This window comes from Thermobia domestica, chromosome 11 (assembly GCF_964235325.1).
Source record: "Thermobia domestica chromosome 11, izTheDome1.hap1.1, whole genome shotgun sequence".
Lineage (NCBI taxonomy): Eukaryota > Metazoa > Arthropoda > Insecta > Zygentoma > Lepismatidae > Thermobia > Thermobia domestica.
In genome coordinates this window covers 198,248,901-198,270,798 of record NC_137464.1, presented here as the reverse complement: position 1 = coordinate 198,270,798, position 21,898 = coordinate 198,248,901, and the positions used below count along the sequence as shown (strand labels likewise).

Genomic DNA, 21,898 nt, shown 5'->3' with positions numbered 1-21,898 from the left:
GCATCGTGTCGTGAGTGTGGCAAACGTCATCATACTTTACTTCATTTTCCAAATAAACAGAACTCAGGTGTTTCAGTGGGGACTCATTTTTCAAGTGAAACTAATGTGCAACATGCAGTGTTATTACAAACTGCAGTAGTGATGGTGAAGGATTCATATGGTAATTTACAACCTGTGAGAGCCTTGTTAGATTCAGCCAGTGAAAAAAGCTTCGTGTCAGAAAACTGCATACAACGGCTCGGTTTACAAAAACAGCCGGTGTATGTACATGTTTCGGGACTGAGTTCCAGTAATGTTGCTCGGGCAAAAGGTGTTGTTAATATTGTGTTTACATCAAGTTATGATGTTAAATCAGAATTTGATGTAGAAGCGTTAGTGTTGCCAAAGGTAACAGGTATGTTACCAAAACGGTATATTCATAAAAACAAGCAGTGGTCGCATGTTAACAGGTTAACATTAGCAGATCCGAATTTTAATGTTCCTGACAGAATTGATCTGTTATTGGGTGCAGATATTTATCCTCAACTGCTATTGGTGGGTGTGTGTAGTGGTGTTAATGGTTCTCCCGTAGCAGTGAATACCAAATTAGGATGGGTGTTGTTTGGTTCTACTGGCGACGATGAAGTGCGACGTAAAGAATTCACAGCGTCAACATATCATATCCAGTGCAACAGTGAAAGAATTTTGCAACAGTTTTGGGAATTGGAAGATATACCTACACAAAAAATAATGTCGTCAGAAGAAAAACAGTGTGAAATTTATTTCGAGAAGACCCATCAAAGAGATGAGACAGGTAGGTTTCATGTGCAGTTACCGTTTCGTGACAACAGTGCAAGACTTGGTGAGTCACGTGAAGTGGCAATTAAACGCCTTAAGCAAGTAGAAAGTCGGTTGAAGAAGAGGCCTAAAATGCGTCAATTATATGTAGATTTTATGCATGACTATGAGGTACTTGGGCATATGGAGATTATTCCAGAAAGTGACATATTGAAACCAACCAGTGAAGTGTGTTATTTACCTCATCACGCAGTGTTGAAAGATTCCAGTTCTACGACAAAACTGAGGGTAGTTTTTGATGGTAGCTGTAAAACTTCATCTAATGTGTCATTGAATGATAAGTTACTTGTCGGACCTAGGTTGCAGTGTGACTTAATTCCATTACCTGTGCGTTTTAGACAACATAATGTGGCATTGACTGCTGATATTGAGAAAATGTATAGACAGGTGAGAATCCAACCAGAACATAGAGACTTCCAGCGAATTGTGTGGCGTGAAAAACCTAATCTTCCAATTAAAGATTACAGGCTTGTGACGGTAACTTATGGTACAGCTTCAGCACCATATTTAGCGGTGAAAAGTTTGCAACAATTAGCGAAATATGAAGAAGAATCATTTCCTATTGCAGCGGCTGTAGTAATGCAAGACTTTTTTGTTGATGACTTAATCAGTGGTGCCAACTCAGTTAGTGAAGCAATTCAGTTACAAGAACAACTCAGTGCATTATTGCAGAAAGGAGGTTTTGAACTGAGAAAATGGGCATCCAACAGTCCCAACGTTTTGGACTCCGTACCCTCTCATTTGAAACAAGCGACGAGTAGCTTAGACTTTGATAGTAGTAATTCAGTGAAAACGTTAGGAATTCTGTGGTATCCATCCAATGATGTATTTTCATATAATGTCAATCTTGTGTCAGTTAAGTCAGTTGTAACTAAGCGTAATATTTTATCAGAAAGTGCAAAAGTGTTCGATCCATTAGGTTTGATTTCTCCAACTACTATTATTGCAAAAATATTATTGCAAGAAATTTGGAAATTAAATTTAAAATGGGACAGTCCAGTTCCTGAATGGATTTTGAGGAAATGGAGGAATTACTACTCAGAGCTTTCTTTATTGAAAAACATCAAAATCAACAGGTGTATCACTATCACTCAAGCTACGAGAAGAGAGTTAATAGGATTCTGTGATTCTTCCGAAAAGGCCTATTGTGGAGTGGTATATATGAGGTATGTATCTCAAGACGGCCAAGTGAGTGTGAACATTGTTATGGGAAAAACGAAGGTTGCTCCAATCAAACAAGTGTCCTTGCCCCGATTAGAGCTCTGCGGTGCCTTGCTATTAGCTAAAATGATGAATCTCATATTAAATTCATTACGTTTGGAAGTGCATGACGTAATTGCCTATTCTGACTCTACTGTTGTGTTATCGTGGCTGAATTCGGATTCAAGCAGATGGAAAGTGTTTGTCGCGAATCGTGTAGCAAAGATTCAAACTCTTTTGCCATCAGTGAAGTGGCTCAAAGTGGATTCAAAGAACAATCCAGCAGACTGTGGTTCTCGAGGTTTATTACCTTCTGCCTTACTTGCACATCACTTATGGTTCTCAGGCCCAGAGTGGCTCAAAAACCCCATTCTCCCAGAGTGTAATGAATATACAGTGGATTCAAAGTTAGTCAACCAAGAGGAAAGAAAACATATACTTTGTATGCATGTTCATGTTGATACCTCCATTATTGACAATTGTTCATCGTTGGTGAAACTTGAGCGAACTGTTGCATACTGGAAACAAGTATACAGGTCCACTTACAGTGACAGAACTTTCTAATGCCTTGATGTGTCTGATAAAGATTGTTCAACAAAGGTCATTTGCATCAGAAATTGAGTACCTGAAAAACGGAAAATCATTACCTTCCAAAAATCGATTGCTTTGCTTGAACCCATTTGTCGATGATAAAGGTATTTTACGTGTGGGAGGTCGACTTAAAAACGCCAATGTTTCAGAAGATCGAAAGCATCCCATTTTACTTCCAAGGGATAGCCATTTAACAGAATTAATTGTGTGGAATGAACACAAATTGTGTTTGCATGGTGGACCAAGACTGGTATTATCTTCTTTACAACAGACATTTTGGATTATAAATGGAAGAGATTTTGTTCGCAAATTACTTCGGAAATGTGTGACATGTCATCGCCATAAAAAGTTAACGGTAGAACAGTTTGAGAGAGATTTACCTGCTTCAAGAGTAAATCCTAGTCGGCCGTTTAGTCGTTCAGGAATAGATTATTGTGGGCCAATTCATCTCAAAGCAATTAAAGGCAGAGGGCGAACAACTTACAAGGCATATGTAGCATTATTTGTATGTTTTACTACTCACGCAATCCATTTAGAAATTGTGAGTGACTGTACAACTGAAGCGTTCTTAGCTGCTCTAAGAAGATTTGTTGCTCGTAGGGGAAAGCCAACAGATATATTTAGTGACTGTTCCACAACATTCGTCAAAGCTAACAAAGAGCTAAAAGATTTTGTTAAGTTGCTAAAATCTGATCATCATAATATTAGTGTCACAGATTATCTTAGCAAGGAAGGCATACAGTGGCATTTTAATGTACCTCATGCACCACATTTTGGCGGATTGTGGGAAGCCGGAATCAAATCCGTGAAGTATCATCTGAAAAGAATAGTAGGCAATGCTGTATTAAATTTTGAAGAAATGTCAACCGTGTTGTGTCAAATTGAAGCGTGCCTGAATTCACGGCCACTTACCCCTTTGTCTTCAGACCCCAATGATTTGTGTAGCCTAACTCCAGGACATTTTCTCATTGGAGCTCCAATGTTGGCAATACCTGAACCAGATTATACAGAAAAGAAACTTAATCGACTGTCAAGATGGCAATTAGTGCAACGACTTCAGCAAAACTTCTGAAAGAGGTGGAGTGTAGAATATATCTCTATGTTACAACAGCGTCCAAAGTGGTGGAAAAGAAACAACAACGTGAAGGAAGGTGATTTAGTTTTACTTGTGGAAGATAACTTACCTCCTTTAAAATGGAAGTTGGGACGTATTGTAAATATTCATCCTGGAAGCGATAACGTTGTACGTGCAGTGACTGTAAAGACCTCAGATGGAGTTTACAAAAGACCAGTTGTGAAAACATCCCTATTGCCATTTGATTGAAAAAGACATTTTTCATTTACCGTTTTGTTTTACTTTTTATATGTCATTTCAAATATTACTAATTCATTTTTGTGTGTATCTTGAACTAGATCGTTCAAGGGTGGGGGCTATGTTTAGTCCTAACTTGTTTATTTAAATTGTTTAGTTTTTTTTAAAAGATGTTTGTTTAATGTAACTTGCTAGCTGTAGAAGAAGAAGAAGAAGAAAGGTGTAGGTGCTTGTTGAAACTGTGTATAGCAGCAGTGTGTGAGTGAGCGCGGAGGCTATAGCTGCATCATCGTTGTGTTCAATGTGCATTTTATTTTAACTCGGGAATTGTAAGATATATTAACAATATTATTAAACCAAACTATTAAAGAACGAACCAGCGTTTGTGTGATACAGTCCATCAGTTGTGTTATTTTAATTATGGAAGATAATCATTATACAATAAGATGCAAATGTATGTACAGCACAGTATGAAAATGAGTGTTTCATGCAGAGGATGATTAGGGAAAATCCAGTTTTGAACGGGTAACGGAGGAATTCTGCTTTCTTATCTTCGTAACATAAGGTTTTTAAATCGTTAACTATTCCAACGAGAAAATCACGATGGACATTTAGGATGAAAATTCTTTTGTGTGCGCGTCTGTTTGTTTGTTCCCAGATAATAGGGCCGTATTTATAAAGGGGTCCGATTCCCTCTGCGAAACTTAACTCTTTTTTAGATTTTATAACTTTAGGCGATATTTGCGTATTTTATATCTCTTTCGTGCCGCAAGCTAGTTCAATTTTTTTTTTTTTTTTTTTTTTTTTTTTTTTTTTTTTTTTATAGGTATGCCCCTGCCAAATATGAGTAACTTTTGTGAAATAAAAAGTATCATGTTGATAAACGTCGCCGTACTTTTTTCTTAGTGCTTAAGAAACATTGTTTGGGATTAGAGATGCAAAATAGCCAGGTTTTTTGAATTGATTTTTTTTTTACATAAAAAGCCGGCTTTTTAGGGAAAAAACGGAAATTTTGGCTTTTTTCATTTTCATGATTTGTCAATCTAAATAGCTTTCTTATAGTATACTTTATAGTTAAACAAGATTTCATGACCGAAATGCCATATTTCCCCTCTAGAATTCACCATCATAATGGATGGAACACATGTTTATGAATTAATCATTAAGTACATAGTATTTGAGAGCAATTTTAGAGGCTATATAAATTTAACTTCTGAGTTATCAACATTTTTTCCTTCTTTAGATCATTTCATTTTTAGTTATTCGTGTTTCATTTCTTAGAGCTGAGTACTCTAGTTTCTAGCACATAGTTAAACATATTTTTCAATATATCCGTCAGAGCATACTTCCACATTTCTATTATACTGTAGCTGTATAATGATGTAACAATAATCTTCCGGATGCAACCTTGAATATCATTTTATACAAATAATCAGTACGGATTTAGAAAAATGTTTTGGGAGGGTTTTTTCTTATTAATGGTTAGTTTCTTCTAAAAATGCCTGATTTTCATTTGAGGGGAGCTTGAACTTTATGAGTAAAGACATAACTAAAATTTCGTTTGTTTTAGAAATTCCGTAATTTCGGAGAACAGACTTCAGTCTGAAAGACACCCCCACCCTAACCCCTTTCGCAAATCCGTCATTGCTGGTAATTAGTAATAACAACAATTTAAAACATAAGAAATGAAATCAGCCAGAAATCACGGTACACGCACTATCTCTACATTCACAGGTGGAATTAAGAACTTTTGTCGGAATGGTCGAATGCGGATTTCCCAATAGAAGCGGAAAAGCTAACCACTCACTCATGTTTGTTGTGCTTGACTTAACTGTATTTCGTAGTTTTCTTTTCTTTTCTTTTTTCTTTTTCTTTCTTTTTTTTTTTTTTAATAAGGGAAAGTTCCGTTATGACATATTGAATACTTGTTAAAAATTCAGAAACCTTCAGGACTGGGTAAACCGTAATTGTGGTTATATATTCCAGAGCTTTGGAAACCAAACGCTCAGATGAACAGTATTACGCATATGATCCATGAACAGAAAATTCAGTACTTTTCTGACTCTAAACAAGCTTAAGGAACAGTCAGTGCATTACAGAATTTGGGACTTTACCGATTTTGCAGGTCCGAAGCACCTGATAGGTGGTAACAGATTATTACGTATGTAATAAATAAATAGAAAATACATTTTCAACATTTCTGTTCCATTTCAAAAAAGTTTCTGTAGGGATAGCAAAAGCGGAAGCAGGAGGTGCATTAACAAATTAGGTGATTTTTGAGCGTCCCATAGAAAGATTGCATTTTTTCAGTCTTTTAAAGTAATACGTTGAATTGTAATAAAAAAAAATGATTACATTTCGTTGTTACTCTAGTACGAATGTTTATGAAAATCTCGGAAGTCAAACATAATAAAATTATAGGCTATAACAGATTGACGAGGGAATGATATTTATTTATTTATTTAACAATCACCAGATGCAGCTCAGAGGCTATTTTATACTGGATATCTAACAGAAACATAAAAAGGATTTGGGAAGGTATCGGCCAGGGCCTGTTTTAGTAGGTACCATCCCGGCATTTGCCTGGTAGGACTGAGAGAAACACTGGAAAACCCCAGTCAGGATGGTCGGCAGCGGGAATCGAACCCATGACCTCCCGAATGCGAAGCCAACGTTGTACCACTTGAGCCACTTGATATACGTAATGAACAAAGAGAAGAACATGTTATTTTTGAGAAGGCTACGGCGTCGAAACTTAAATTTGTTTTGTGCGTTTGTTCAGTAAATATATTATCTTCCCGATGTGTTATTTGTTTGAACTCACACACATAGTACAATAAATTCTGTATGTCATGTAACAGTTTTCCCTTGTTTTTGTATTTGTAATTTACAATAAAAAATATTGCTTATAATGCATATGAAAGTTAAAACTTAACTGCAACTTATTATATACACATGGATTAATTTTTTGGGCTTCATAACAAAAATGTGTTGAGAATTAAAATGGTGTGAAATATGTTTTCGAAATTTATGTTTATTTCCGAGGTTTTGTATTATCTGCATCCACTACTACTTAAATGAGTTTTTGTATTGTAGAGAAGCGAAACGAAACTTGCTTTATCAATTTAAAACAGAATTTGGAAAAAAGACCAAAATTTCCCAAGCAAAAAAGCGAAGCCGAAAAACCCGAGTCCACCACCCCACCCCACCCAAAAAAAAAAAAAGATTTTCCCCCCGAACCCTTGCATCTCTATTTGGGATTGAAATAAGTTAACGACTGGCAATCAATTCAAAATTCAAACCCAATACTTTAACTTAAATGGCATAATTAACATTTAATATTAATTCCTAATGTTTTATCTTCAGTTCGTGTCTTGTATTACGCGAGAAGAAAGATTTGATTTAAATCAAAAAAATCGATTTAAATCCAAAAAATCAACAAAAATTATTTTTTTTAAAAAAATCATGAGTTTTTTCCACCCTGGTTAGCTGAGTCCAGTGATTTGTCTTCGGTAAAGACTTTCAGAAAGGTATTATGGGTCTGTAATTTAAACAACGGTATTGAAAACTTATATATGTCCAGTTAAGCAAGATCTAAACATTTTATAGCTGCGACTTAAGTAACTTGTTTAGAATCTACGTAATCTTCACAGTTTAGCTCATACCTTATTCAGCATTGCAGTACAGGTAGTAAACAATGCAGTAGAAAGAATTTTTGTTTATGAATAACAATGATAAACATACTCCCTTCTAACCAACGCATAAACTCAGTGTTGACAATGAGTGAGTATTCACTGACTGGGGAATGTAGATCAGACGAAAGGACAACCGTCTCCTGTATGAGTTGACGGTCAAAACAAGAATAAACAGGATTTAATATCATTGATATAGCAAAGAGCAAAAGCAGTGAGTACTTACGGACTTTTTGCCAAGTTTGCGTATTGACTTTTCTCACCTTCTGCTGATAGCGGCATTCTTCGCCAGTGCTGCTGTGGGTGTGATTAGACAGTGAGAGGAAAGAAACGAGCTTAAGAGCCTTGACTGGACTAACCATTCATCCTACTATACTTTACTTCACAACAACGAATTTCCAGTTCAATTTATGAACAAAGCACATCTAGAGTATGACGTCATTATTTCTTTGACCTTCGCTTTTGTGCTTTGTTATGATATACTAAAGGAGTAGCTATTCCCAAAATTTCAGATTTTTTTATCCAGGCCCATTAGAAATATTGGACACTGATATGTGCCGAATTGGTATAATTCCCCAATTTTACGACTTTTTTTTTTCAGGCCTTTAGGAGCAGCTACAGGCCTGCAATTTTTTGTGTATAAACTTATGACCCCGGACTACATGCATACAAATTCAGACCTCTACGTCAGTTGCTTCCCCGGACTACATGCACACGAATTCAGACATTACGTCAGTTGCTTCCTCTTCTCAAACATGTCTTCAATGTCCAAAAATGTTGCTACTGTAGGCCCTGATTTCACCTCTTTCAAGTGGTTTTAGGCAAAAATGTTAAGAGATCAAAGTTATTGCTGTGCACAAGTTGGGGACGCCCAGTAAACTTCAATTTGGTAGAACAAACACATGCTGAGATATTCAAACTAACGTAAACGCCTGAAATCGAGAAAACGCAAAATGGCGGCAGTCGCTACGGGATGTTTTAAAAATCCAATGATGGTTGTTTTGAAGTACCCTGATATAGGATGAACATTCATGAAAAAATTAATTTTTTGGAGATGGTCGAGCGGCACGTGTATGATCACTTGAAATGTATTGACTCAGACATAATTCTGACTTATTTGCAAATATTCAAATAAACTAGAATCAAGAGGATACTAAGAAAGATTGTTAGAACAAAAAATTGTTGTTTAACGAATTGACAGAATCAAGCTTTATATATATATAAAAGCACCTAGGGAGCACACGCTAACAATCTACGCTTCGAAGGTGAGTTAAAATTTGCCGACTTGGTAAAGCTATATGGCATAAGAAATTAACAAGAATGCCTGATCACTTCGCATATTTTGTAACTTATTTCTCTTTGGTTGCTTTATTACGTGTAAAATGTTTATAATATCCATGCAAATTGTGACTGTGTCAGATGTATAATAACAAACATTATGACATAATTACGCGTATTTCTGATAAAGCACATAATTTCCTCTCTTTTTAAATTCCCCGCGCGCCGGCCATGCTTATGGAAAGTGAACTTAGAATTTGGCGATAAAAAATTCGGATTTTTTTAAAATTATATCTCCATTTTTTTAATTTTTTATTGATTTTTTTAAAAGAAATAATGTGTTTTCTTTTTCTTCACACTTCCGAAAATATACACAAAATTTTCTCTCATTAAGAAAGAGAGTTAGTTATTTCTATTACGTAATCTTTAAATATATGCGACATAAATTTTGGACACGAGTTTACCTTGGAGATTCATTGTCACCAAAATACATATTTATACCCAAATCGGTGAATATTTTGATTACGTATAGTATTAACATTCGTGCAGAAGCTTATAAGGTATAGTCGTAGAAGTAATAACAATATAAGGAACTTTATTAATTAAAGTTTGTTAATATCAGGGTTGGCTGGTTTAAACCAGCTGGTTAAAAAAATAAATAAATAAACCAAAAAATGAAAAAAGGTTCGTAAAAGTGTAAGTGCGTTTGCACACGGCAACAATAATATCGGTGGAAGCGCCGATAATGTCGGCTGTGAAATCGATTTCAATGTATTCAAATCGTAGCTTGCACACGCCACCGACATTATCGGCCGATCTTCCGACACCGCAGATGCTGTCGGCCAAGCCCCTGATATTGTCGGCGATATCGCCGACACCGATTTTGTCGGGGGCCATGTTTTCTTATGATTGGATCCACATGCGGCCGATAATGTCGGCCGGCCAGTGGGTTAGATGAAGAGAGTGAGTGACAAGGCACTGTGTATTCTTGTTTCGTGTCTTGTCTTTGGAATTTTGTTTTCATTTTTTCTATTACAATTGTATAGTATTATTATTATCTTGTCCTACAAACAACTTCGGAACAGCTTATTACTTTTTTACAGTCTCTGTTTTGGAGTAGCTAACTCCCTTTATTAAATAAGTATAAAATGTGGGAAGTCTAAAGAGTACTGGTTCCCTCTAAATAGCTATTACCAAATAGAATATAGGAAATTTAGATAACCAATTTCTTGATTATTTTCCACTCGCTTTTTATTTTTGTTCTCTCTCTCTCTCTCACACACACACACTCTGATGGTATTTTTTTAAATCTGATCCATTTAAATTTTATTACATTCTGGAAATTAATTTAAGCCTAATTTTCAAAGTTAGATACACTGTGAACATAAGCATATGCAAAAAATTCTGATTATTATTACTTCCTTTTATTTTCATCAGAATTGTGTGCAGATCACTTTTCCCAGTCCCACTCAATAAGCAATGATTGAATAGAATATTTGTTGACAAGTTAAAGTAGAATTATTATTATTTTGAAACGAAACCAGCATAATCAAACACTCTTTGCAAAGCTCCAAGGACAAGTGACTCATTTGGCATTTTCTTGATTGTGATCTCAACAACGGGATGTGACTCCATGCTTCACTTGTTGCAGATTTTTTTCTTTCACTTCCAGAACTATCCCAAATCCCCCATTTTTTAAAAGAATTTGGGGAATGGCAATTGAAAACAAAGACCAAAGCTGTGTATCCAAGTTTTCCCTCTCCCCTTTGTGCCTGGATCGACCCCCTGATAGAGTTCTGCAGTTTAGCTACAGTGACTGGATGAAAAGGTTGTGTATTATTGCATTCTTACCTTTCTAGTTTTGCTTAGAATTTTGGAGATGGCAAGAATTTTTCCATACGATATTTTAACCCTTATTGAACTTGTGGAATGTAGACCTTGCATATGGGATAAGATAACAGACTCTTTCAAGGACAGACTTGAAAAGCAAAAAGCATGGTGAGAAGTTTATGCAGGCCTTGCCGAGGATTTTGAGCTCATGGACAAAAAGAAACGAGAAACGACAGGTATGTATGGAGCAACGTAAAACAGAATTACTAATTCGAATCTTATCATTTAATCTAATATGACATTAGTGTTAATTGAATGTAAAACAAAATAATATACATACATATAATATGTAACAGTGTTTCAACAAAAATTAAAACTAATATAGTTTGCAATGTACCGCAGCATCAATTCTTATCGAAACGAAAATAATATGTTTACGAAATCTATTTAAAACGGCACTGTTAAATCTAAACATGTTTAGGCATAGGCCTATTTTTTCTAAGTTTTGTACCGTCCTCCACACCTCTTCAGAACAGCTTTTGTAATCCTTGTTTTAAAAAATAATTTTCCCGATTATTACTTTTATTTGTTTTCATATATGGAGAAGATTTTTAGAAACACAGTGCAGAATATATATTATGAGTGTCGATTACTTCGCTCATCACCGGCAACGATATTGTCGGGGCTTCCACCGACATTGTTCGCGACGTGTGCAAAGTACACGACACCGATATTATCATTGCTTCCGCCGATTTTGTCGGTATCGTGTGCAAACACGTTAAGTGTTAGTAAAATCTTGATGAACACACATTTGTGGGTTATCACGTTTCACACCCGTATATTATTCGTATTATATTCAGACCTAAATTTCCCGTTCATTACTCAGAGAGATTATACTAGAAAAGCAACTTTTTTTAAAAAAAAAAGTTTGAGTGTTTCTTTTGTGATTTTTTTATAGTTTGTTATTATTATTATGCAGTTGCAATCAAAGGAAAATTCTAAATATTGTTTCATTTTAATAATGTTTACTATTGATAAAACACATCGAAATGCCGTACTTTTTTGGGGGGGAGGGGGGGTTCATACAAACCCCACAAGAGGCATTTAATGAAATCAGAAGTATCTATTTATGTATAAATGGGTCAGAGCCAAAGTGCACTAAAACAATTCGTATCTTTATTAACTTTTCTTACTAATATGCAAATTAAGTCGTCGTATTTCTTGGACTAAAAAAAGTCTTAGTAAACTAACTTGGACTGAATTAGTTCTTCTGTACCCTGCAGTACTTTGAAATTGTCCATATGCAATTCTGTATAATGGTTTCACTTGTGCAATTGTTTATCGTTTTGTCCTGAAATGACTCTTGACAGTCATATTAACAATAGTTTTCGTGACGTATGCGGGAAAACACTGCTTTCACATTTTTTACAAACATAATGTTTTTGTTACATAATTGTTTGGGTTTTCTGGTGTCCTTCTACAAGTATGTAACTATACTTATTTATGTTACTTGGTTTTTCCAAGGTAATATTGTTACACACTAAAATAATATTGCAGTCTGATTTTTGAAATTATAAAAATTTCGATCAAGTCCGTAATATTCCCTCACTTAAAAAAAAAAAAAAAATACTGAGCAATCCTGGAATGGATGCCCAAGATTCTTAATTTTGATCACAGTTTGATGGTTACCCTGTATAAGGAGTTTACCAAGTTAAGAAGATAGCACTGGAAAACAGTTGGTATGGTGAAATTTGCAAAAACACAAATTAAAATTTCTGTACACTGGGATGCAACGTCAGTTTATGCATAGAATGCTTGGGTGAGGGACATAGCGATGAATAATAACATGAAATGGCCATTGGTACCAGGTGTGGCCAATGAGGCATGAGGTTGTAGTATAAATGTATACATAGTTATGACACCTATTGGTGACCAATCACAGAAAACTCTTAAGCAGTATGCTTGCGACAAAGCAATATAACAGTTGTCATTGTAACCTTTGCAATAATTAAAATTAATTGCAATAATTGAAATAATGGTAATAAATTAAGCTAACTAAACCATTAAAATACCTATTAAAATAATTAAAAAAACAAATAAAGAGGTAATCAATCCGGATTTATCATAACCTACGGTTATGAGGATTCAATTAATATGTGCTTTCCTGCCATAATCATATGTAAAAGTGTAATAAAAAATCATGTAATATGCAACTTACATTTTCAAATCCATAAATGTTACTCAGGAACGACGACAATATGTTCGCGTTTCTGCAGTGGTCAATACAATTGTACAGCGGGGGACACTTCTAAATGGTACAGCCATATGGAGATTTACGGCTAAGGTGTACCATTTAGAAGTGTCCCCCGCTGTACCACCTGCCCGATACTGTCCGAGTTAGTAAAGCAAGTCAAAACGAAACGAGACTACGACCGAGTCTCAATTACTAAATAAAATTAAATACCTTGGTCTAGGAACCATAAGTTTTTATATGCGCGTCATTTGTTATTTCTCTTTCTCATGTCCTTCGGAACCAGTGCATTTTAAACTCTGAAATAATAGTTTTCGTGACGTATGCGGGAAAACACTGCTTTCACATTTTTCACAAACATAATGTTTTTGTTATATAATTGTTTGGGTTTTCTGGTGTCCTTCTACAAGTATGTAACTATACTTATTTATGTTACTTGGTTTTTCCAAGGTAATATTGTTACACACTAAAATAATATTGCAATCTGATTTTTAAAATTATAAAAATTTCGATCAAGTCCGTAATAACATAGAGCAAATTATTTAAACCAAAAGAACCTGGTTTAAACCAAAATCTACGCTATATATTTTGGTTTTTGTAGATTGTTCTTGATCAAGCCAGAGACTTCCCTGCTAAAACTCAAATATGAAGCCAAGTATCTAACACCTTTCTGAGCAACTATTTCTGTGTTAGATTTTTCTCTGGGGTATTACCGGATACAGTCCTGAGCAATGGTGCCGACCCTCCTTTAAGCGGTAGGTTTAGTCTCGGTGTTGAAGAGACACGTCAAGCTCAAATCGATCAATCTGTCATAACATGCTCTTTCGGATACCAATGTGCAATTTAATTACTGCTATATTCGCTAATTAGTTTGCCTTCTTCAGTACATATCTTTTCCGTAAACTAATGTTTTCTCTTGGAGTGCATCCCGTTGATTATCTGCATCGTATTAAATCATATACCTTATATGTTTTATTTGTTTTAGATCAAATATTTTCATTAAAGCTTCAACTACTTGATCGCTATAAAGCCTGTGATTTCGATATTCGCTGCTTTTCCATCATTTAGATTACTGTAACCTTGAATCTACTGAAATTTCTTTCTAAACCATATCTCTGCTTGAAAAATATCATTAGGGCGTCTAATTCCCAGTAGGACTTCATGTAGTTCAGATTTTATGTCAAGCCTCGTGTCGTATAACCTCGGTTAAACCAGTAAAAGCGAACGTTAAACCTAATCAGAAAAAAAAAGTATCCAAAGATAATTGCCTACAGCTTCTTTTTACTCTTTCTCTGTAACTCCTTCCAAAATTGAGAATTGCAACCAACGGGCCGGGCTCTCATAAAGCCTTGCAATTGATTATGTAAGACTATAAAAGTGCGCAGTATTAACGTAGGGTAAGAAGAAACACAGATTTCATTCAGTGTGTGAGAGTTTTGTTAAGCGTTCACCAGGAATTGAAACTGAAATATATATAATCAAATGTTGGTAAAGTCAAATCCGAACCCAAAGTCTCTGTAAATTGAGGTTCTGTTTGATAACTGAAACCAGAAGTTAATTTTTCGATGTTTTGAAGCATATATTTGAAGAAAATGATTATACTGATTGCATGAATATCACGAAAAAAAGAAGATACTGCATACACTCACATTGCACACACATAATTGAAAACACTCTACGGAAAGCAAGTGTAACCTCCGAGTCGCTTTCTTGTAATGCACCATAAACTTTGCAAAATTCCTAGTATCTTGACACTTTTCTTCACATTTAACGAAAGGCATCTTCACTATTATCATTACTGCACACTCCTCAAAGCTCTCCTTCTAAGACAGCAACATTGTATTGATTGTAGTAACGTAATATTAATTCAGAGCAGAAGGCTTGAAAATAAATTTTGATTAGATGATCAATCACTACAGTGTGGAAGTTTTAATAGCTTAACAAAATGCGGGAATGTTACTCGTCCAGCGATTGAAGTGCTGAAAGCTGCCGACATTTTGAAACGAAATACCAAAGAGGTTAGCAAAAACTTTAAGGGAATAAAAATGTTGTTTGTGCGTAAATTACATTACATTATTTATTTGTCACTGCGTAGTTTGTTTGCTGAGAATGACTAATTCATGGGTCTAGTTTTTACGACTTATCCTCTAGAACAGAGGTCAGTAATAATTTTGTGAGCATGTTATATTCATTCTGTACCATTTCACATGTGCTTGTATTTTCCAAATGGGCCGAAAATTTAATATACATACGTTCGATGACGTTTTCTTTCTTCTATAAATAAATGTATTTGTTTCCATTTCAAATGTAATATATTGACTATTGATTTTCTGTTTTTACTCTTTTCTTTTTTCCTTCTTTTTTTCTAAAGGATGCTGAAAGAAAGGGTACCTACTTCCGCAAGCCGCAAGATAATGTTATCTTCCAGGAAATTCTGGGAAATCGCAATGATACGTCCTGCAGGTCCCTTCTTCGAGTGTCCCTAAGTGTATTTGATAACTTAATTGGAAAATTACCACGAACAAAACGACACGGATGGGAACTGGAAGTTGAAGTACTTGCGTTTCTTTTATGGCTTTCAACTGGAGCATCGTACAAGGGTGTTGAGCAAGCTCTTAATATACCAAAGGAAACTGTTTATCATATGGTGCATCGAATTCTTTCCCAGACTCAGACTTTAGTGTCATCTGTTGTTTCATTACCTCAGGAAGAAGAATTTGATGAAATTGGCAACTCATTTTGTCGTTTAAGTCGAACAGAAGTTTTCCATAAAGCAGTAGGCGCAATCGGTAGCTCCCGTGTACGAGTGGTACGTCGGAGAAAATATAAAGGCGATATAAGTAGAAAGCTTCGAACGTCTGTTTACTTCCAAGTGATTTGTGATACGAATATGCTTTTTAGGCACCTATTTGTAGATAGTGCAGGTTCAACTCGTGATTCACAGATGTTGTGCTTGAACCCTATATATTGCGAAAATCTCTTTCCTCCTCAAGGGTATTTTTTATTGGGAGATAGTGGATATCCGTGCCAAACAAACCCCGTTAGTATAGTGACTCCTTACAAAGAACCATATACATCATCACACCAACCAATTTTTAATGAGTATCATTCTGCAGCACATAGTGTGATAGATCGTGCAATTGGACATCTAAAACATAGGTGGGGGCACGTTTTCAAACGTGTTTTAACAATACATGCAGATAGGGCTTCGGAAGTTGTGGCTGCCATTGTAGTGTTGCATAACATATGTATTACAGAAGGAGACATATTGGACATTAGTACTGAAGAATTTCAAAATAATAATCAACTCAAAGATTGTGATTTGGGTGACGATACTAATGGTTTACAGTTGCGTGATGAATTGGCCAGGGAGGTGTTTGTCGAACGTCACAGACATTTTATGGATGAACAGTCACTGTGTCCAGTTGTTGGAAGTTTTGTGACAATTGATAATTGTACTTGAAATTTAGATTGACCTGAAATTGTTAAGACCTCATTAAAGTAACACGAAACATGTAACCCGTTGTATGCCAGGAGTATGCGTTTGTGTAAATAAGTTTAACAACATATTGCATTGTCAATTAAACTGTATTTAGCACCTTTTTTTTTTTTCTGTAAAGTTCAACGTTCCATACTTATGCACTGTAGATCAGGAAGCCTGTACAACGGTTACTAACTTTGCCGAAGTTTTATACTTGGAAATTATTATTTTAATTGCACATTGTATTGCAATTTATGAGGAGGTACACTATACAAAGTCAAGAGACTTTTCGAATTTATCCTTAATAGCTATTATGAAAATTCTGCGTAAAACTATTTTCCAGTTAAGTAGTCTAGCCCAACATTTCGTCCAAATTTACAGAATGATTTAGTTAATTTACTAAACGAATTTAATTAGTTTTTCCTCAAAATATAAATAAAACTTAGCAACCTGTTGTTTCAGCACAATTTGTCCCAATAGCAGAAGTTCCCAATGCAGCGGAGTTAATGTATTAATAGTTTGGCAGTATAGTAATTTTCATGCTGTTAGACATTGCAGAGACAAGACCAGCACCAGCAATAATCAATTTTGTCAATAAACGTAAAAGAACTAGCACTTTAATCTTGGTAGTTGGTTTCTGTGTTTTTGATCGTAATTTTTATTCTGTGTGGCCCACAGAAGTTCAGTTGGATTTGTGGTGGCGCTTTGGATTGGCCACGACAGTTTTGTGGTTCCATTTTATTCGTGCCAGAATTGAACCAGTCTTACCAAATGACATGGAGCACAATTCAGCGTAAACAACGAAGTGGCCTTGACCATAAGTTCACTAGAAATGATAGACAGCAGGATGTTAATTTACTTCTTTGCTACTGCCAGATAATCATTCATATCGTGAAACTTACTGAAAACCTGTCTCGTTTCACAGTTGACAGGTGATTCAAGCTGAATTTCTGGCTATCACCACCTACACTCCCACCATAATTATACAAATCATTGATTATCTGAGAGAAAATTATTCTTTCAAAATATATGTCTGGTAAACACCTTGAGGTCACACCAGTTTGCAAACAATATTTTCTGGGCGTACTAAAGGCTTACGTCGATTTATGTTTTCGGCTTAGTAATTCTACAATTGATTTGTTATTTGAAGTCATCCTTAGTGACTTCTAGAAAAATTAGTTACTACAGTTTGTTTGATGGCTTCGAAGATATTTGCGAGGGCCCAGAACGTCACATACTTTCTCTGCCTTCCTGAATTTCACTAGGATACTTACTGAAGGTGAAAAGTGGATATCACATCTCTAGCGGGCGCTGACTGGAATTGAGATATGCTACTCTGACAATTGTACATCTAGAGATCAATTAGCTTCTTGGCAAGTATTGACGTTTATCCACTTGTCTCAAGATAATTACAATATTAAGGCATAGAATGTCACCAGAATATATTACATGGTTGTAATGATGCTTTACCCGTTTTTTTTTTTTTTCACTTATTATCTATGTTTAAATAAAACAACAATCTCTGCCGCATAGTTTGTTCTCACTTTTATGGTTGTTAATGGAATTTAATCAAAATGTTCAAAATGTAGTCAACCCTGTCTGTTGAACGCGAGAACAGGTCAAGGACTCGTATATAGAAATATAGAGTCTACAAAGAGATGGATGCGTGGTTTCTCAGAATAAAGGAACCATAGAAGCAATTAAGCCGTATTGAGAATATTTACACAAGTTGTTTTTAGTTCGGCTTCTTTTTTATGTGGAGCAATACGTAATTACTCAGTGTGGCTATAAATCCGTGTCGGCTACACAGATCAATTAAAATTTCTGGACGATTATCATGCTATATGTTAGCGAATCTTTACCATTATTGCTGTAATGAGTATAGAGCAAATGTTGGAATATACGATATCTAGTACTGCATACTGTCGTCTGAGATGTTGCATGGGTTTCTTCGGTGCAAGAGGTATGTCTGCAGAGGAAAGAAACGCAGAGTTTTATAGAATACAAACTCGTGTGAAAAACACCATGTAAGTTAGGCTAACAAAGCATGGATAACTTCACATTAGAGTTCACCATTGAAACAGCAGGATTGATGGTCTGTCTAAAGAAATTGTAAAGTGAGTAGTGCACATTAACAATTAATGTTGTTATTAAGTTGATTTTGAGTTCAACGTTTCTTTCAGCAGCGAGGCTATATGAGACATGGACCTACTGATTAATGTGTAATCCGAACCACATGAGCTCCCGCCAGGAATCGAATCCGGGTCTCCCACGCCAAAGGCGCGTACGCTAACCGATTAGCCACAAAGGAGCTCAATTTGCGGTTCTTGTGTGTTTGTTCTCTTCTAAAATTAACAATAAAAGAAGAAAACGAAAAATCAAGTTTCAAAAATAGAACATTAGCGTAGAGAATGGAGCTGTTGACCACCAATTCCTGTCTTCATTCGTTAAAAAGGTACTATCCGATATTCGTATACAAATAGTACGGGAAGTGGTGTAGTACAGGTGGTGACTAATCTGTACACACTTCACCAGATGTCCAAATCCTCGAATATTGAGGAACTAAGTAGACAGCGAGACTTTGGGAATCAGCCATCGTAAAGTTTATCGATTGTCACATGTAGGTTACAGCCATATAATGTATAGAAGGACACGTAGAGCAGTAATTGACGCAGAGCACTAATCTCCAAATTAAGCAAAAATCATTCGTTTACTATAATGTCAATGTGTTCATATACTGATGTCCATTAATGAGCTCTTTAATACTTTGTAATTCACACACACGTGTATAGCAGGGTTGGAAAAAATAGTTTTTTTTTTTAAAAAAAAAAAAGAACAAAGCATGTGTTTAAAACATGAAAAAGGTGTTTAAAATATTTTAAAGATGTCTTAAAACACACACGAAAAAAAATGTTTTAAACATTTTGAACAGTGTGATATTATTCTAATTCTTTAACAACTGGTTCTGTATATATATATATATATATATATATATATATATATATATATATAGAGAGAGAGAGAGAGAGAGAGAGATTAGATGGATAGATAAATAAATGGATACAACTCTCTTAGGAAACAAACCGTACAAGGTAGACAAAAGCAAATTTTTTACTGGATACCACAAGTGACAAGAAGTGACCTACACAGCATTCTAATACAAGGTGGTGTGACGAAATTAGGTACTACTGCAAATATCTAGGAAACAAATTACCCAACATATATTGTTGTCAAAAAGTATTGGAAAGATCTTAATCCAGCAATGGATCAGCAAGTGTTGATAATATGTATGCGTTTCAAATATACGTAGACCTCAATAACCCTCATCACTATTGTGTGTTTCAAATGATAAGCGGCATGACCTTGAGTTGGCTTCACGCGGCGTCCAATTGGCTTTGAGTGGTGTTGACAATTTGCGACAAGTAGTTCTGCACGCTGACTTCTCGCGCTACTGCGAATCTTGACAATACCAGAGGCGCTTATTAGAAATATTGTACTAGCACATTAACTGCTCACTTTACCAAGTAGAGAAAAGAATTACGAACACATACGTGAAAACTACATCTTTATATGACAACTGGTTGTCATGATACACACTTTTAAAGGTTTCCATATAAAACAATTAGTAAAACGAGCGAGTCCCACGTCTAATTTCTAGTGGATTTTTCTTCGATTTGGAACTGGAACTCAACTTTTATTACAGGAGAATCAGGGGTGTAATCAACAGGTTGTTCTAGGGGAACATTACTTTCAGAGGAAAGAAAGCTTTTCACACATTAAAAACAGAACAAATGACCTCTTTCAGAATATGAAAGCATTTTACCTCACCATGTATACTATACACATATTATGTTTTCACGATGCTACCTTATCAAAAGACGGATCTTGACAGTACTGAAGTTGAAAACCGGATTGTAAGACAAATGAATAAGCTATTCATAAGAAAACAAATGCTGTTTACAGCAGTCTGTTTATCTGACTTTGTGTTCATGTAGGTTAAAATACTAAAGGGAAAAAACTCGAAAAAATATCAACTCATATTATTATGCAATAACATAGTAGCGAGTTCACAGTGCCCCAGTTAGGGAAATGAGAATATAAGGCATATGATTAATTTTAGTTGTTTCAATTAGGTGTATAAACCGTATTGATGATGTTTTCTTTTTTTTAAATTTTCATATTTCACTATAAGCATCCCTCATTTGCATTAACTGTTAAATAAGTTTATTAAATATACCAGATGAACCTCGTTTTGGAGCTGGAAATAGTTTGGAAAGACAGGGCCCCCTTTTCCCCCGTGGCTACATACCTTTGCAATCTGATTCATATACACTCTGTATAGAAAAAATAGTAACACTTCCTCGGATATGGTTTTCACAACATACATCAGCCAATATGAGTTTTTGCATGAATTACTGATAATATTACAATGCATATTCTTAATAAGCAGTTCATTCCTGATACTTGCGCCGCAGTTTCAGGTTTTTTATATGCATATAATGAATTTATATGCATATATTAGTAGCTATGTGTGTTTTTAGCAAAAAACGGCTGTGGGAAGAATTATACATAAAAGTATGAAAAATCAACAATAATAGCACAAAACAAAAAATGCAATTTCTTAACAGTAAGACATATTGTGTACGAACATTGAGAGGTACAATACCTCAAACTAGATTTCGTATGTGGCCCATGGGCTTTAGGAAGTGCAGGGGAATCGTCGAGGGCTTTTGGCGACAGGGCTATTGCATTATGCAACCTTGATTTCATGGAATCACTCCCGGATTATCTGTTCCATGAGTTCCATTCTATCCGAGATAGTTATCTATTGAGTCTTTTGTTCATATTGACCCAAACTTTACAATTGGATTCATATCAGGTGAGTTGGGAGGCCACATGAGTCCTTGAATAGTTATATTCTTGCACCACGTATTAACGATTTTCGTTCATTGACATTAAGCATTAACGTCCTGGAAAACGAAGTAGTCCATATCTTTTTCAGGAAAGTTATCTTTAGCTGTTGTAAGAATTTTACGTACCAGAATTTGAAGATATTTTTGTACATCAAATGACTCTTCACATATATCCATTGCTCTGACGTCTTTGGCAGTGAAGCAAGCCCATACCATCACTCAGTAACTGAATATTTGCATCTCTTATACAAAATCCGAATCAAGTTTCTCGCTCATTCGTATCCACAGCTTCCCATAACTTCACACCACTATCATTTCCCACTATTCTAAACTTTTTTCAACGGAGAAAACAACATGCTTCCAGTTGTCATAAGTTCTAGTAGCATATCGCCTCACAAACGTACGTGTTGAAGTCTTCTGTGTTTTTGTTAGTTTCGACTTTCCAGGCGGTTTTCTTTCTTCGTAATATCCTCCTCATACAGTTAAGACAATACAGTCATACGAGTGACTGCA

The 21,898-nt window shown here is 35.4% G+C and overlaps 1 protein-coding gene across 1 annotated transcript in view; it reads left to right on the top strand.

Annotated features, from left to right (window-relative positions):
* Positions 1-16,589, top strand: part of LOC145664657 (uncharacterized) — a 29,130-nt gene extending 12,541 nt beyond the window's left edge. Inside the window, exon 2 of the mRNA XM_081731497.1 lies at positions 15,363-16,589. Within this exon, the coding sequence (XP_081587623.1) occupies positions 15,363-16,454 (1,092 nt within the window). The 3' untranslated portion in view covers positions 16,455-16,589. The remainder of the gene's footprint in view (positions 1-15,362) is intronic.
* Positions 16,590-21,898: the final 5,309 nt, after the last annotated feature.